The sequence below is a fragment of the Ceratotherium simum genome, chromosome 34 (genome assembly GCF_057802395.1).
Source record: "Ceratotherium simum simum isolate JZ-2026a chromosome 34, ASM5780239v1, whole genome shotgun sequence".
Classification (NCBI taxonomy): domain Eukaryota; kingdom Metazoa; phylum Chordata; class Mammalia; order Perissodactyla; family Rhinocerotidae; genus Ceratotherium; species Ceratotherium simum.
Genome location: NC_141933.1, coordinates 8,664,864 through 8,680,782, shown reverse-complemented (window position 1 = coordinate 8,680,782; position 15,919 = coordinate 8,664,864). Strand labels below are relative to the sequence as shown.

The window sequence follows — 15,919 nt, the reverse complement described above, 5'->3', positions numbered from 1 at the left end:
AAGCTGCTGAGGGTGTCTGTGGCTGGGCTCGGGATCCCCCAGCCGGGGACTTCCTCTTCCTCTCGGGGCAGGTGTAGCTGCCACAGCGGGACCAACACCCTGACCCCGTCATGGATGGGGGCAAGGGGCCCAGACTCAGAGACTTCCTGAGTGGGAGCCTGGCCACCTGGGTGAGGGGGCAGGTGGGAGGGGTCTGGGAGGGGAAGTGAGCAGCAGAAAGGGGCTGGTGTTGGGGTGGGGGGATGGTGGGGCTGAGCTGGGGCCTGGGGGGAGCGGTGGGCTCAAATGTGGGGCTGGAGAAGTCCAGGCAGCTGTGGGGCAGGAAAAGGGGTCCAGAGACACTCAGGAAATTGGTGAGGAGGGGGCTGCGCCGGCTCAGGGGACAGGTCAGAGGCGCTCAGGAGTCATTCTGCTGGTGGGGGGCTCCCACCGGGGCAGCTGACCCGTCTCTGCTCCCACAGGCGCTGGGACTGGCTGGGCTAGTGGGGGAGGCCGAGGAGCCGGAGGAGGAAGAGGAGGAGGAAGGAGAGGGGCCCCTCTGTCCGGAGAAGAGGTTCTTGCGTCTCAGCGATGGGGCCCTGCTCCTCCGGGTGCTGGGCATCATGTAAGGGGCACCAAGGAGTGGCCTGGGGGCGGTGGCGAAAGGGCTTGAGGGGATGGGGCCCGGCAGTAGGCTGGGAGGAGCCTGAGGGGGCGGTGGGCGGAGCCTGGTTGAGAGGGCGGGTCCTCGAATACCCCTCCCACCTATCGCCCCCTGTGCCCACAGTGCTCCCAGTTCCCGAGGGGACCCTCGGATGATCAGGCGCCATGATGGTCCCACAGCCTGGCGAGTGCGGAACCTGAACCACCTGTGGGGCCGACTGAGGGACTTCTACCAGGTGAGGGGTCCGGAGGGCGAGGCTGAGCCTGGGACCCCCCTGCGGGAAGGCCCTTCTCACATCTCCCGCCCCCTCCTCCCCCAGGAGGAGCTGCAGCTGCTGATCCTGTCGCCACCCCCAGACCTCCAGACGTTGGGGTTTGACCCCTTCTCAGGTGCTCTCTCCCACCACCCCTTCCCGCTTCTCCCCCTCCCCCCACCCGTTAACCCCTTGTGGCTTGTGCCCCGCAGAGGAGGCGGTGGAGGAGCTGGAAGGCATCCTTCGGCTGCTGCTGGGGGCGTCAGTACAGGTGAGGTGGGGGAGGGCAGGGCAGGGTCCACCTCTGGCCGCGGAGTGGGGAGACTCCTGCGCCAGCCTCCCACCTTCTCTCCCGGGCAGTGTGAGCACCGGGAACTCTTCATCCGGCACATCCAGGGCCTCAGCCTCGAGGTCCAGAGCGAGCTGGCCGATGCCATCCAGGAGGTACAGCTTTGCACCGGCACCACCACCTGGGGACACCCTGCCCCCCACCTTCTCAGGCTAAACTGCTCTCCCTACCCACCCAGGTGACCCAGCCCGGGGCAGGCATGGTGCTGGCGTTGGCTGGGCCCGAGCCTGGGGAGCTGGCACCTCCGGAGCTGGAGACGCTGTCCCGGAGCCTGATGGGGACGCTACTGAGACTGGCGCGGGAGCGTGATGTGGGGGCGCAGGTAGGGGCATCGAGCACCAGGAGGAACGTGAGGTCCACGGGGACCCAGATGTGTGGGGGAGATGAGGGTTGGGGCCTAGGTGTGGGGTTGGGGGTCTTGGGCCAGCAGGGCTGAAAGAGGCAGATTCAGCTTGTGGGGGTTGGGGGCAGATGTGGGGGCATGGGATGGGTTACTTCCTACCCCTGACCCTTGACCCTCCACAGCGGCTGGCTGAACTGCTGCTGGAGCGAGAGCCAGCGGCCCCCTTGTTGCCTGAGGCCCCTGCTAGGACGCCCCCGGAGGGCCCCTCGCACCACCTGGCCCTGCAGCTGGCCAACACCAAGGCCCAGCTGCGGCGCCTGCGGCAGGAGCTGTGAGTGCCCCCCTCTGGGAAGGGGACCTGGCAAGAGAGGGGCAGATCAGGCCCAGAGCGGGGCGCCCAGCGCCACGGGTACGGGTGGGATCAGGCCTGGGAAGGGCTGGGTGTGGCGGGAATCCAGACCCCTCCAGCGTCCCTTCCCTCCAGAGAGGAGAAGGCCGAGCTGCTGCTAGACTCGCAGGCGGAGGTGCAGGGCTTGGAGGCCGAAATTCGAAGGCTCCGCCAGGAGGTGCGCTCAGATGCTCTCCGCCATAGCCGCGTACCCTAACCCTCTCCCCGCACCTCCCCCGTCCCATCGCCCCCCACCAACCCTAATCCCTCCGGCCCGCGGCTGCCCGTTCCCAGCCCCCCATCGTCTGGCCCAGGCCCAGGCGCTGTCGGGACAGGCCAAGAGGGCCGAGCTGTACCGCGAGGAGGCAGAGGCGCTGCGGGAGCGGGCCGGCCGCCTGCCCCGCCTGCAGGAGGAGCTGCGACGCTGCCGGGAGCGGCTGCAGGCGGCCGAGGCCTGCAAGGGGCAGCTGGAGGTGAGGCGGGAGGCGGGGCCGCGGGGGCGGGGCCTGGGGAGGGGGTGGGCCATGAGGAGGGGCGAATTTGGGTCTAGAGAAGCGAGGGTCAGGCCTCATGGAGGGCACAGTCGCCGCTAGGAGAAATGGGTGAGGTGGTGTCTGGGGAAAGGCCCTCTGGAGGATGGGGCAGATGGAGGGGGAGGTGGGGCTGTAGGTAAGGCTGGGTCCCGGAGAGGAAGGTGGGCCAAGTGTAGGGGAGGTGTGTCTGGAGAGAGCGACCAGCAGTGGGGGCTGATAAGCATGATCTAAAGGGATGCCACCTTGAAGGGCAGTTCCTGGGAAGAAGGGGCGGGGCCTGGTGCCAGGGAAGTGGTACCCGGAGAGACCCTGGAGAGGGAGGGGGGAGGTGGGGCCTAGAGAGCCACAGGGTCTGATGGGGAGGGGGTGGAGGCAGAGTCTGTGGTCCTGGTGTGCTTGGGGGCAGGCAGCATCACAGCACCGGTTCTTTCTGCCCTCCCCCAGGAGGAGCGGGTGCTCTCAGGGGCTCTGGAAGCCTCGAAGGCGCTGCTGGAGGAGCAGCTGGAGGCCGCTCAAGAGCGCTGTGCTCGGCTGCATGAGACTCAGCGCGAGAACCTGCTGCTGCGGACCCGGCTGGGCGAGGCCCATGTGGTGAGACTGCCAGAGTGACCCCCGGTGACCCCAGAGGCCCCCGGGGTTCCCTAGTGATCCCTGTGACCCCTATTCCTTGTGACCTCGAGTGACCCAGACTTGGCCTGGCCGTGGTGGGGAGGGCTTGTCTGACCCTGCCTCCCCCCAGGAGCTGGACTCTCTGCGGCATCAGGTGGACCAGCTGGCAGAGGAGAACGTGGAGCTGGAGCTGGAGCTTCAGCGGAGCCTGGAGCCACCCCCGGGCTCTCCTGGGGAGGGTGAGCGGGGCCCTAGTGGAGGGGCTGGGGATGGGGGGCTGCCTGTGTTTTCCTGCAGCTCAAGTGGAGGTGGCTTCTGACTTCATCCGTTTCCCCTGGGTGTCACCCCAGCACCCCTGCCAGGAGCGGCCCCCTCACTGCACGATGAAGTGCGGGAGGCAGAGGTTGGGCGGCTGCGGACCCTGGAGCGGGAGAATAAGGAGCTTCGGGGCCTGCTACGGGTGCTGCAGGGGCAGTCAGGGGGCCAGGTGAGTCCCGCCGGCAACCATCCCTGCAGGTCCTTCCAGGCATCCTCCTCTGGGCTTGACCATCCCTCTCTTGTGCCCTCAGCCCCCCCTGCTGGAGGAGCAGAGTGAGGACTCCACGGTTCCAGAGCTGGACGCGGCTCCCCAGACTTGCCTGGCCTCAGACCATGGCCCCCAGGGCTTGGTTGGCCAGGCAGGGGATGAAGGCCCCCAGGCCTTGGACCTGGCTCTCCCGGCATCAGACTCAGCCCTCGAGGGGTTAGCAGAGTGTTCCCAGGCATTGGATTCAGACCCACGGGTGATGGAGAGGCCCCTCCAGACGGCTGCCATGGCCCCCCAGGCCCCAGACTTGACGCCCCAGGAGTCAGGCCCCAGAGTAGAGACACAGGAGTCCCTGGAGAAGGCTGGCCATGGAGCTCCTCTCCAGACCCCTGCTTCTGTGGCCCCACCTCAGGGTCCAGAGATGAAAATTCAGGCTCAGCTGTTGCTGGGAGAGACTGGGGAGTTGGTTCCCGAAGCCCAGGGGCTGAGACCGGAGGGCCCTGAGAGCAAGCCCGGACCCTCAGAGCCCGGCCTCTGTGTGCAGTTGGAGGAGCAGGAGACCCCAGGCCAGAGGCCGGACCCACCCAAGGGGCAAACAGAGGCCAGAGAGCATGAACAGAGGCTGGAGGAGATGGTCGGGGACCCAGCCCAGCAAAGACCACAGCAGAAGCAGGAAGGGGCTCCTGGGGCCCAGGCCTGGGAGGGGGCGATCCCAGAGGAGATCTTGGTCAGTGGAGTCCCGGAGCAGAAGGCCCTCAGGGAGGAGGTGGCGCGGCTGAAGAGAGAGGCTGAGGCCCTTGGAGCTGAGCTGGAGGCCCAGGCCCGGAGGCTGGAGGCCCGAGGCTCGGAGGCTGCCCGCCTCTCTGAGGAGCTGGCTCAGGCGCGGAGGGCAGAGGCCGAGGCCCACCGGGAGGCGGAGGCCCAGGCCGGGGAGAAGGCCCGGCTGCGCGAGGCGGTGGAGGCGGCTGGCCGGGAGCTGGAGGCTGCCTCTCGGGAGCGGGAGGCGCTGGCGGAGGCGCTGGCAGCCACGGGCCGCGAGCGGAGGCAGTGGGAGCGCGAGGGGCCCCGGCTGCGGGCCCGGGCCGAGGCGGCCGAGGAGCGGCTGCAGGCGCTGGAGAGCGAGGGCCGCCGGCGCCTGGAGGAGGCAGAGAGGGAGCGCCGGGAGAGGGAGGCCCTCAAGGAGGTAGGTGGGGTCACAGCCGGGGTCAGGGAACGGGGTGCCAGGCCGGTTGCTAGGGGTTTGGGTTATTCTTTCTATCAGCAGCCACAGAGTGCCCGGCACTGAGCTGGGCCTGGGGATAAAAAGGCGAAGTCCATTCCTGCCTTCCAAGGCGGGCCTGGCCTGGGACATGGGGCCGATGTCCCCTGCCTCTGGTGGGGTGGCTGTGGGAGGGGAGAAGACTGTGGGCATGGAGCCAGACTGCCTGGGTGCAAATCCTGGCTCTCTGACAGTTTACTCGCCTCCACCCTGGTGCCTCCTTTTGTAACACGGGGGCACTCTTCATGGCTGCGTCCGCCGGTCTTATGGAAGACAAGGGAGATAATGGAGAGAAGAGCCCAGTTCGTGCTGGGTGAAGCTCAAGACACATTGGTTATTAAGAGCAAAGTGCTGGGGCTGGCTCCGTGGCTTAGCGGTTAAGTGCGCACGCTCTGCTACTGGCGGCCTGGGTTCGGATCCCGGGCGCGCACCGACGCACCGCTTCTCCGGCCATGCTGAGGCCGCGTCCCACATACAGCAACTAGAAGGCTGTGCAACTATGACATACAACTATCTACTGGGGCTTTGGGGGGAGGAAAAATAAGGAGGAGGATTGGCAATAGATGTTAGCTCAGAGCCGGTCTTCCTCAGCAAAAAGAGGAGGATTAGTATGGATGTTAGCTCAGGGCTGATCTTCCTCACCAAAAAAAAAAAAGAGCAAAGTGCTGTGGGAGCCCATGGGAGAGGGAGCTGATGCCGGGGTGGGGGGCTGCGGGGAGGGTTCTGAGGAACGGTCAAGATTTCATGAGGTGGGGAAGGACATTTCATCCAGAGGGAACAGCATGTGCAAAGACTTGAAGGCATTAAAGATGCTGAGGGGCCCGGGAGGAGTGGGGGACAAGGGCCGGAGTGGTAAGTATTAGTACTCCATCCCCAGGCAAGGAAAGCTGCCCAGGGGTGTGGGCAGACCTATGGGTGGCTGGGTTTCAGGAAGGTCACCTTGGTGTGCAGGGGAGCCAGGGGCCATTCGGAGGCAGTGCGCATGATCCAGGTGGCAGGTGAGCCTGGCTGGGGCCAGGGCGGGGAATGGAGGAGAGAGGGGCCCTGGAGTCCCCCTTATGCATTTGTTCAAGTATGTAGACGGGCATCTCCTTGGCACCAGGCCCTGTACCAGGCAGCCAGCACACCCGGAGCTGGGGAGGCACTCACAGTCTGGGGTGGAGATAGCACCGTGCGGGGAGCCCTGGGGGTCCAGGAAGCACACTGGACTCAGGCTGAGGCATGTCAGGGAGGGCTTCCTGGAGGAGGGGATGGAATGGCGATGAGCCAGGAGGCCACGCAGGCACCAGTTTGTAGGGCGGAGCGTGAGGTGGGGAGTGGAGTGAGGTGAGACTGAGAATTCGTTAAGCAGGGTTCCTATTGGGCAATTCATCTTCCTTCTAAGCTAAGGAGGAGTTTCAGCTTTTTTCATGAGGGCAATGGGGAGCCACAGAGAGTTTAACGTGAGCAGAGTGGTCAGGTCTGCATGTTGAGAGGCCCCTCAAGGGAAGGGGAGGAGATGACGAGGCAGTGGGAAGGCTTTTCTGGCCAGTGGGGCCAGTGCTGTTGGGGAGGGTGTGCTGCAGACGAGGAATAGAATCTTCCAGGGGAGCACAGTTTCCAGTTTCATTCCTGTTGTGCAGGTGAGGATACTGAGATTCAGAGAGGAGGAGTAATTTGCTCAGAGACCCCTCCCGATGGAGAGGAGGGGGAAGCCACTGTTGGGTTGACCCGGGGTTAGGCATTGTGCAGGGCAGGCCTGGGGAATGTGAGAACTGGGAGTGCCGGTGAGAGGGTAAGGCCGAGAGGCTGTCTTTGGGGTCCCCTCTGTAGGAATGCTGTCAGGCAGACCTGAGTTATATCCCGGATCCCTTACTTATCAGCTGTGTGGCTTGGGGCAAGTTACATAACCTCTCTGAGTCTCAGTTTCCTTACCTGTAAAACCAGAATAAATCTCATGGGATCCTGTAAGATAATGAATGGAGAGAGCTTGAGGCACTGAGAATGGGCTTCATCTGGGGACAAGGCATGCTAGACGGTGGGCAGTGAAGGGGAGGGGAGGGCTGGTGAGCTGGAATAACCGGCTCTGAGGACCAAGGACAAAGGGGAATTTTGCGAGATTTCCTGGTGGAGGAGTTCCTGATGATAACTGGGTGTGGGGCAGGAGGAGGTGGCCGGTTGCGGGGGTCAGGGAACCAGGGGCGGAGGAGGTTGTCCCCGTGGGCTGGGTGGAGGTCAGGAGGTACAGTGGAGGGGGCACTGAGGGCTGTGGCCAGGGCCTGGAGGGGGCAGGGCAGGGGTCTGGCCTGAGGTTCCAGTCTCCTTCATTCTTCGCATTCTTCCATTCTTACTGCCTTCAGCCCTTGGGCTCTGGTGGCTGCTGGCCCGCAGGCAGCAGGGCCTCCTGGGACTCGTAGTTTTTCAGCAAGAGGCAGTGGCCAAGGGTGTCCGGAAGTGCAGTGACCCTGGGGGAGGCCCGAGTGGGGTTGCTAAGCCAGGAAGATCAGAGCAAAGGCTCGTTGACTTGATTTCCAGAGGCAGGATTTGAAAGGAGGCTGGGCAGAGTTGGCCCTTCCTGTGGTTTCATCCTGCCAGGGCCCCCGTACCTCAGAATGGTTTGACCTCCCTCCCTCTGGGGCCCACAGGCCAGAGGGGACCTCCTGTCCCCTTCTGCAATGGTGCAGCCCAACCGCCTCAGGAGCCTGGCCTGCGCATCACCGCCCTCACCCTCCAGCCGCCCACCCCCACCCCGCTGTGGTTAGGCCTGGCCCTCACAAGTTCCTGTCCCCTGTGGCCATCCCCCTGTGGCTGAGGGGTCTCTCCAGACCCACCTCTGCTGAGCCCCTCTTTCCCTCACATGGCCAGTGTGGCTTCAGCACGGAGGCCGTGTCCAGCTGTCACTGGGCACATGAGGACCCGTGGGCTCAGAGAGGTGAAGACACTTGCCCAGCGAGTGTCTGGGACTCCTGGCCCAGGGGCCCCCCTCACACCCTGCCAGGCTCACAGTCCTCGGCTCTTTCATACCAGCTCTGCCAGGCGACCAGGCTTTGCTCCCATTTTACAGATGGGGGAGTAGAGGCCCAAAGAGTTAAAGATACTTGTCCAGGGTGACAGAGCAAGGACAGAAAGCCAGGTCTCCTGACTGTCAGGCCTCTGTGTCCGGCCCTTCCCTGCTCCCTGGGGAGGGTGGCAGTCTGTCCTTCTGGCCCTGAACCTGCTCTGCCTGCCCTCAGGAGCTGGAGAAGGCTGTGGTGCGCGGCCAGGAGCTGGGGGCCCGGCTGGAGCGTCTGCAGAGTGAGCTGGAACAGGCGGCTCTGGAGCGCCAGGAGTTTCTGCGGGAACAAGAGTTCCAGCACCAGAGGTGGGGCGTTGCCCGAGGGGCCGAGAGGGGCCAGCAGGGACTTGGGGAGGGGCGGATGTCAAGGCTTCTCCTGGCAGGTACCAGGGCCTGGAGCAGCGGCTGGAGGCTGAGCTGCAGGCAGCCGCCACCAGCAAGGAGGAGGCGCTGATGGAACTCAAGACGAGGGCCCTGCAGCTGGAGGAGGAGCTGTTCCAGGTGAGGCTGGCGGCCCGTCCCAGCCCTCCCTCCATCCGGGAGCAGACGTCCAGGGCTGTGTGTGCTCCTGTCCCGCCAGTGCTCCCTCTGGTCATGCCCCTCCATTCTTCGCCAGTTGCTCACCATGTGCCCCCTCTTGGGGCCTGTTGGAGGGAGCACTGTGCTAAGAGTCAGGCTGACTCTGCCCAGGCTGTGTGGTCTTCTCGAGGCCCTGTCTCCCCCATTCCTCAAACGTACAGAACCCATGACTCTTCTCTGGGTGACTGTTGTGTCTCTCTTGAGGATCCCGCCACTTCCCGGTGAGCTCAGTTAGTCTGGGAAGTCGGTAATTGTTTCTGGTGCCCCTGCTGTGCATGGGCTCAGTGCTCAGTGCTGGCGTGTGGTGGGGCCCAGGACCAGGCTGTTGCCCTCAGGGGGCTCACAGTCAGCCTGGGACAGAGGCAAGGAAACAGGCAACCATAACCCAGGGGCCAGTGAGCAGCCAGCAGATGGCCTGGCTGGCACGCGTGGGGTTGGTCAGGGTTGAAACTGGGGCGCTAAGTTGCGGGATCCGGGGGAGGGAGAGGGATGGAGGGAGGGCGGGCAGTGTTAAGTGCTACTGAAGGGGAAAGGGTCCAGTGATTTAAGTTCCTGTGGCCATTCCCAAGCCGCCGCCCCTCCCCTGCCTGACCTCCCTGGGCCTCTGCTTACAGCTGCGCCAGGGCCCCGTGGGGCCGGGGCCCCAGGAGCAGGCTGAGCCGAGGATCACGGAGGCCCAGAGCGGGCGGCTCATCGAGGTGGAGCGCAGTGTGAGTGTCGGACCGTGGTGGGCACGGTGCGGGGAGGGGTGCCCCAGCGGCCTGGCCACTGCTAACCCCCCTCCCCTTGCGGGCAGAACGCAACGCTGGTGGCCGAGAAGGCGGCTCTGCAGGGGCAGCTGAACCTCCTGGAGGGGCAGCTGGGAAGCCTGCAGGGGCGGGCCCAGGAGCTGTTGCTGCAGAGTCAGCGGGCGCAGGAGCACAGCAGCCGCCTGCAGGTGGGTGGCGGCCAGGGTGCCCCGTCCCTGGCCACTTACCACTGCCCGTTGTCCCTTTGGCATCGTTTCCTGCCCCTTTCCCTGCCCCAGCTGCCCCTACATGTTCCTAGTCACATGTGTTGTGCCCTCTGACCCCAGCCACCCCGTTTTGCACCCCTCCTCCCCACTCTGCCCTCTTCCACTTGCCCCTCCCCTGACCCTGCCTCCCTCCCCTGTTCCTACCTGCCTCTGCCTCCTCCGGCCCCCACAGCTGTGCCCCGTCCCCAGCTCTCTCCTGCACACCCAGCCATTAGTCCCTATGCTTTCTCTGCCCCACCCCAGCCCTGTCTGTCCCATCCCAGCCTGTGCCTCTCGCCCGGCCCTCCATGGCCTGGCACTGGCGCCCGCCTCTGTGACACCTCTCCCCTCTCCTTGCCCGTTACCCTCTGCCTCGGCTCCCTGCTGCCCCCACCCCAGCCCCTGCCCCCTCCACAGCTCTCTCCTTGTCCTCTGCCTTTTGCTCCCTGTCCCCTACCCGCTGTCTGGCCTGGGCTTCCACCCCAGTGGCCCCGCTTCCTCCTCTGCCCCAGGCCGAGAAGTCTGTCCTGGAGATGCAGGGCCAGGAGCTGCACAGGAAGCTGGGGGTGCTGGAGGAGGAGGTGCGGGCGGCGCGGCGGTCCCAGGAGGAGACCCGCGGGCAGCAGCAGGCCCTGCTGCGGGACCACGAGGCGCTGGCACAGCTGCAGCGGCGGCAGGAGGCCGAGCTGGAGGGACTGCTGGCCCGGCACCGCGACCTCAAGGCCAACATGCGGGCGTTGGAGCTGGCCCACCGGGAGCTGCAGGGCCGGTGAGCCTCTCTGAGCACCCGGCTCCTCTCCCGGGCACCTCCTTGCCCGGAGCAGACTCCTTCGGCGGGTCTGACCCCATAAGCGCAGCACCAGCACCCAGCAGACCCACCTCTGCTTCTGTGCCCTCTCGTGCGGCTGGGCCCCCACACTTGCGGGGCGGCTCCCTCTGGGGCTCATCTGTCATTGGGAGTGGTGGGTGCCTGGCAGGTATTCTGCCCTCTGGCTTTCCCTGGGGGCCTATGCATGGGAGACGGCAGACCCCCAGGTCCAGACAGTCCAGCTGCCTGCTTGCCCTGGCCCCAGGTCCCTGCAGCCTTCTCAGCCCCTGTCCATCCCAGGCACGAGCAGCTGCAGGCCCAGAGGGCCAATGTGGAGGCGCAGGAGTCGGCCCTGCTGGCAGAGCGTGAACGCCTGATGCAGGACGGGCATCGGCAGCGGGGCCTGGAGGAGGAGCTGCGGAGGCTGCAGAGCGAGCACGACAGGTACCAGCCTCGGCTCAGCCGGTTCTCAGTGTTCCCATCTGTGAAGTGGGCTGGTGGTGAGCTCCCTGCGGTCCCTGTGGGGTCCAGCATGGCTCCTCTGGCCCTCATGAGGGGTCTGGGGGGTGCGTCCCCTTGGAGAGCGGCTCTCCTTGCCTCCGCAGAGCTCAGACGCTGCTGGCGGAGGTGACCCGGGAGCGAGGCGAGCTGCAGGGGGAACGCGGGGAGCTGCGGGGCCGCCTGGCGCGGCTGGAGCTGGAGCGGGCGCAGCTGGAGGCGCAGAGCCAGCGACTGCGCGAGTCCAACCAGCAGCTGGACCTGAGCGCCTGCCGACTGACCACGCAGTGTGAGGTGTGGTGAGGGATGGGTGGGGGATGGGCAGAGAGCAGAGAGGGTGGCGGGGAGCCACCCCGAACCCTGTTACACTCCCACCCGTCCTGCCACCTGCCCCCACCAGCTGTTGACGGAGCTGCGGAGCGCCCAGGAAGAGGAGAACCGGCAGCTGCTGGCGGAGGTGCAGGCCCTGAGCCGGGAGAACCGGGAGCTGCTGGAGCGCAGCCTGGAGAGCCGGGACCACCTGCACCGCGAGCAGCGCGAGTACCTGTGAGCAGGCTGCTGGGAGCTGGAGGGGTCCTGGAGGCCCCTTTGGTTGTTCACGGGGAGACGCCTGGGGAGGTCCTGGGGAAAGGGCTGGGGCTGACCCCCCGGGGCCCGGGGCAGTGGCATTTCATCCAGCCACGCTGGAGCAGGTTGGCGTGTTGACAACCGGCAGGGTTGTACCGGCGTGTACCTGCTAACACCTGAGCTGTGCTCCTGCATGGCCTCACGCCTGCCTCCTCCCAGGGACCAGCTCAACGCCCTGCGCCGCGAGAAGCAGAAGTTGGTGGAGAAGATCATGGACCAGTACCGTGTGCTGGAGCCGGGGCCCCTGCCCCGGACCAAGTGAGCTGCCCCTCCACCCCCCTGGGCCTGTGGTCCTCCCACTCTAGCCCCTGCCCTGCCCTCTGACCCCTGACCCAGCTCAGGTCCAGGCCCCAGTGAGGGTTTGCCTGGCCTTTGCCATCCCCGACATGGCCCTCTCGTCCCTCTTTCCTCCCTGGCCTTACCCCCTCTTGTGCCCTCTTGCCCCCAGGAAGGGCAGCTGGCTGGCTGACAAGGTGAAGAGGCTGATGCGGCCCCGGCGGGAGGGGGTCCTCCATGGGGGGCCGCGCCTGGGGGCCGATGGGGCTGGCAGCACCGAGAGCCTGGGGGGCCCCCCAGAGATGGAGCTCTCCGAGGGCAGGGAGGCGAATGGGACAGGTGGGTCTCGGGGTCAGGTGACCAGGGTGGTCCCACCCCATGTCCCCTACCCCCACCTGGCGTCTGCCAACGTCTGTCTCTCCCTTCCTGTGTGGCTTGCACAGTGCCCCCACTGGCCTTCCCTGCTGTATTCCCCCCTCCCCTAGAGGCTTCCAGCCCTCTCGGCTGGCACCTCCCTCCTGCCCGCGCTGCCACCCAACCAGTCCTACCCATCCATAGCGGTGCCTAGGACCTCGGAGCCGCAGGGGCCTTTAGTGAGAGGTCATTTATCCCAGTCAGCAGAGGAGGAAACTGAGGCCCAGGGAAGGGAAGCGCCTTGCCCAAGGTCACACAGTGAGTTAGTGTCAGAGCCAGCACAGGGTCCAGCCTCCTGTTGCCACCCTCATCACCCAGACCCCCTCCCTGCCTCTGCAGCCTCCTCTCCCTGCCCCTGTGCAGCCTCACCCTGTGGGCTCTACACCCTCCCTGCCTGTGCGTCCTGCAGGGTCCCCATCACCGGCACCCATGCGCCGGGCCCAGAGCTCCCTCTGCCTGCGGGACGAGACCCTGGCAGGGGGGCAGCGGCGAAAACTCAGCTCGCGATTCCCTGTGGCGCGAACCTCTGAATCGTTCAGCCCCGGGGATACCCCCCGGCAGCGATTCCGACAGCGCCGACCGGGCCCCCTGGGGGCCCCCAGCTCCCATTGCAAAGGTAAGGGACAAGGGTCCCTGCCCCCATTACCCCCAACTCCTTGTGGACCTATGACCTGCTTGGGGGAGGGGGGCGTCCCTCCTGTCCTGTGTCTCCCCACAAGCCCTGCTCGCCTCTGCCCTGGCCCCGTGGCCCAGTGGCTGCTTTGTGTCTCCCCAGGACCTGGCGTGGGATGGGATGGCTCCATCGAGACCCTGGCGGAACACGAAGCAGATGCCAGCCGAGAGGGTGAGTGAGGGCCTGGGGGGGAGCAGGGCCCCCGGTGGACCTCATTCATCATTCACTCATTTGACAATGAGCCTTTACCAAGTGCCAGGCAGTGTGCTAGCTGGGGATACAGCAGGGAACATTCTGGTATGGGAGGCAGGCAGTAAACAATATGCATACAAATAATAATTATCTACCCTAGCCCTGTCCAGTAGGAATATGATGGGAACTACGTCTATAATTTAAAATTTTCTAGTAGCTTCATCAGAAAAAGTGAAAAGAGGTAAAATTAATGTTAATAGTGTATTTTATTTCATTCAACATGTCCGAGCCGTTACCATTCCAACATGTAGTCAGTGTGAAAAATCTTGGATGAGATATTTTATAATTTTTTTATACTAAGCCTTTGAATTCCAGTGTATCTTACACCCAAGCACGTGGCAGTGCAGACCAGCCACGTCGCACCTGCTCAGTCCCCATTTGGGCAGCTCCGCCTTGGAATCTCAGGAGGTGATAATGTTCTGGGAATAAAGGAGATCAGGATGAGGGAGATCAGGAGCGCTGGGTGGGGCGGTGGGGGGGTTGCAGTTTTAATCAGGGTGCTCGGGGTCGCGGCAGAGAGGAGGTGAGTTGGAACAAAGGCTTGGAGGTGAGAGTCTGTTGTGCTGACATCTCTGGGGAACGGTGTTCTAGGTGGAGGGAACAGCAGAAGCAAAGGCCTGGCATGTTCGAGGACTGGGGGAGGAAGGGTAGAGCTGAGAGGTGGTTAGAGGGGCCAAGGGTGGGCAGAAGGGGTGGGGTCCTGTGGGCACCTGGGATGCTGGGAGGCCCCCGGGGAGCGGCCTGAGCTGAGCCTTTGTCTCCAGGCCTCGAGGTGCAGGAACCGGAGAAACGCCCTCTCGCCCCTTCCTTCAGCCAGTGACGCCGCATGGATGGGGCGCTCGGGAGGGCCGCCGTCTCGCCACCGGAGTCTCAGTGGGGGCCTCAGGCAGCCCAAGAACTTAGGGAGCCAGGGCACCTGGGGCGAGCCCCGGGACAAGGAGGCCTGGGTCCCCGGATCCCCCACGGCTGGCACTGGGGCCCTGAGATGGAGCCGAGATGAGCTTGTGGACAGGGGGGATGGCCAGCCCCAAGAAGCCGCTCCTGGCTGGGGCTCTGGCTCTGCGGTGCGGCCCTCGCTGAGGAGGCAGTCTCTTGGGGACCCCCCGGCTGAAGAAGGCAGGCAGGAGTGGGCAAGAGAGCCCCCTGCCCGGTCCAGGCGGGGAGTCGAGGACCATTCCCTGGGGACTGTGGCCTGGGCACATCTCTGAGCCTGAGCTGGGACTAAGGGGCCTGAGAATAAAGCTGGGACGCACCCACCGGAATCTGCGCTCTGTGTCTGCTGGCTGTACCCAGGAGCCGAGAGGCAGCCGGGACACATGCGGCCTGGAGGCTTCTCTGCTGGTGGGGGGGAAGAGTCTGGGCTCTGGGATGTGGGGCAGTGAAGCCCCAGAGGCCTTGCTCCCCCTTCCCGCACACCCTCTTCTCTCCTCATCCTCTCTCCCCCACCCCTTTGGGGGTGAGCCCCTCCCCAGGGAGTTCACAGCCCAGTGGGGTGTCACCTAGAGCCAGGGGCTGTCATCAGGGCCCCGAGAGGTGGGAGGGACATGGGGTCTCTGAGCGGGGCCTCTAGGATGATGCCCAGGAAGGAGGCAATTAGGCTGGGTGGCAGGACGTGAGTCAGGGCACCCGGGGCTGCCCAGGGGAGGGCGGGGCTGCCCGGGCTGGGGTGAGGCAGCCTGAGTCTAGGGGTGGGCAGAGCTGGGGGGGTGCTAGGCCAGGCCCCCAGGGTGACCTGCAGCAGCCTGACTCATGGGGTTTCCACAGCCCTCTGGGGGATAACCCACTGCCCTGCCCTCCTCTCAGCCTGAGCTGCAGAGGCTGGAGGGGTGGGAAGGGACGCCCTGGCCCCCAGCTTGGCCAAGCAGCTGAGAGCTCCCTCCCACAGGTCTCAGGGTGGGGGCTCTGATGGCTGCCCCACCCTGCTTGGTGGCCCCTGTCAGGGAGGGGGACGAAGCTCTGGAGGACAGGCCAGCCAGGGTCTCTGGGCTTGAGAGGGAGAGAAGGCCACCCCTGTGTGGCTCTGACACCCCTTTTTGAGGCCTGCTTTGGGCTCTGCGCTGGCACCGTGCCAGGCTTGGGGACAACAGGGGGCAGAACTACGTGGGGTGTGAGGCTCTGGGCCGGGCTGCGGAGGTTGGCTGGGACGTGTGATAATTTCACAGGTCCACTCAAAGAGATTGGGTTGGAAAATCTGCCACCCCTCCCTGCCAGGGGTCCGGCTTGGCTCTGGCGCCCTCTCTGTGCCCCCTGTAGGCGCTCCCTGGGGGGGGAGCCCAGAGACAGGGCTGAGCCCCCGCGTCCTCCCCTGCAAAGGCACTTCCAAGCTGAGTGGGAGGCGCTGGGCAGGGGCTGTGCTGGCAGCAGTTGGACCAGTGCGGCCGTGAGGCTTCAGGCTGCTCCTCTGTTGAGATGAGGAGCTCCCCTCCCCTACTTGCTGCGGTCAAGGAGTGGTGAAGAAAGGAGACGAGCGGGTTGTGATTTTTATGAAATCCCTCACTCTTGCTGGTGGCTAAGAACTGGAGATGGGTGGCTGCCCGTAGGGCTGGCACCCCGGAGGGGAGGGCTCTAAAGCGCCTGGGTGGCCCTTCCCCCCTTGGGGCACAGCTTTGGGTTTCTCATCACCTTTGGCGTCAGCAGGCCCCCTGGGGGAGACACCTGGCTCGGGAGTGTACGCCCAACAGAAGCTCCAGGTTATCCAGAGACCCCAGGCATGTCTCCCAACGGGTGTTCGCAGGTCCTCAGGAGGGTCTCGTGGGGTCCCGGAGCGCACGGCCCTGACGCCCATCCCCTGCGCCTGCGGCAGACAGGGCCGCCCCCGCCCACCCACCCGCAGCCCGGCGCTGTCACGTTCCAGCCGCCTGA

At 65.2% G+C, this 15,919-nt stretch overlaps 1 protein-coding gene across 3 annotated transcripts; it reads left to right on the top strand.

Moving 5' to 3' along the window:
• The first annotated feature begins 86 nt into the window (after positions 1-86).
• CCDC88B (coiled-coil and HOOK domain protein 88B) lies at positions 87-15,911 on the top strand. 3 transcript variants are annotated; one of them, XM_087422722.1, is made up of 27 exons: positions 87-170; positions 462-604; positions 767-878; positions 963-1,032; positions 1,109-1,167; positions 1,257-1,340; positions 1,424-1,567; positions 1,771-1,919; positions 2,073-2,154; positions 2,291-2,449; positions 2,954-3,100; positions 3,249-3,357; positions 3,469-3,605; positions 3,688-4,827; positions 8,115-8,242; positions 8,320-8,437; positions 9,130-9,225; positions 9,312-9,452; positions 10,022-10,278; positions 10,618-10,761; positions 10,923-11,109; positions 11,216-11,361; positions 11,602-11,700; positions 11,891-12,057; positions 12,542-12,748; positions 12,908-12,976; positions 15,792-15,911. In XM_087422722.1, the coding sequence occupies exons 1-27, from the start codon at positions 111-113 to the stop codon at positions 15,833-15,835; spliced, it is 4,398 nt and encodes a 1,465-aa protein (XP_087278848.1). In that variant the 5' UTR covers positions 87-110; the 3' UTR covers positions 15,836-15,911. The 3 variants fall into 3 exon arrangements, with proteins under 3 accessions (XP_087278848.1, XP_087278847.1, XP_004437611.2); XM_087422721.1 differs by lacking the exon at positions 15,792-15,911 and adding an exon at positions 13,822-14,319 and having other exon boundaries at positions 11,891-11,915; XM_004437554.3 differs by lacking the exon at positions 15,792-15,911 and adding an exon at positions 13,822-14,027.
• Positions 15,912-15,919: the final 8 nt, after the last annotated feature.

Coding starts and splice junctions, on each gene's coding strand:
- CCDC88B (XM_087422721.1), top strand. CDS start 111: ATGGATGGGGGCAAGGGGCCCAGACTCAGAGACTTCCTGAGTGGGAGC. Junction 1,033..1,108: donor GGGGTTTGACCCCTTCTCAG/GTGCTCTCTCCC, acceptor TGTGCCCCGCAG/AGGAGGCGGTGGAGGAGCTG. Junction 3,358..3,468: donor CCCGGGCTCTCCTGGGGAGG/GTGAGCGGGGCC, acceptor GTGTCACCCCAG/CACCCCTGCCAGGAGCGGCC.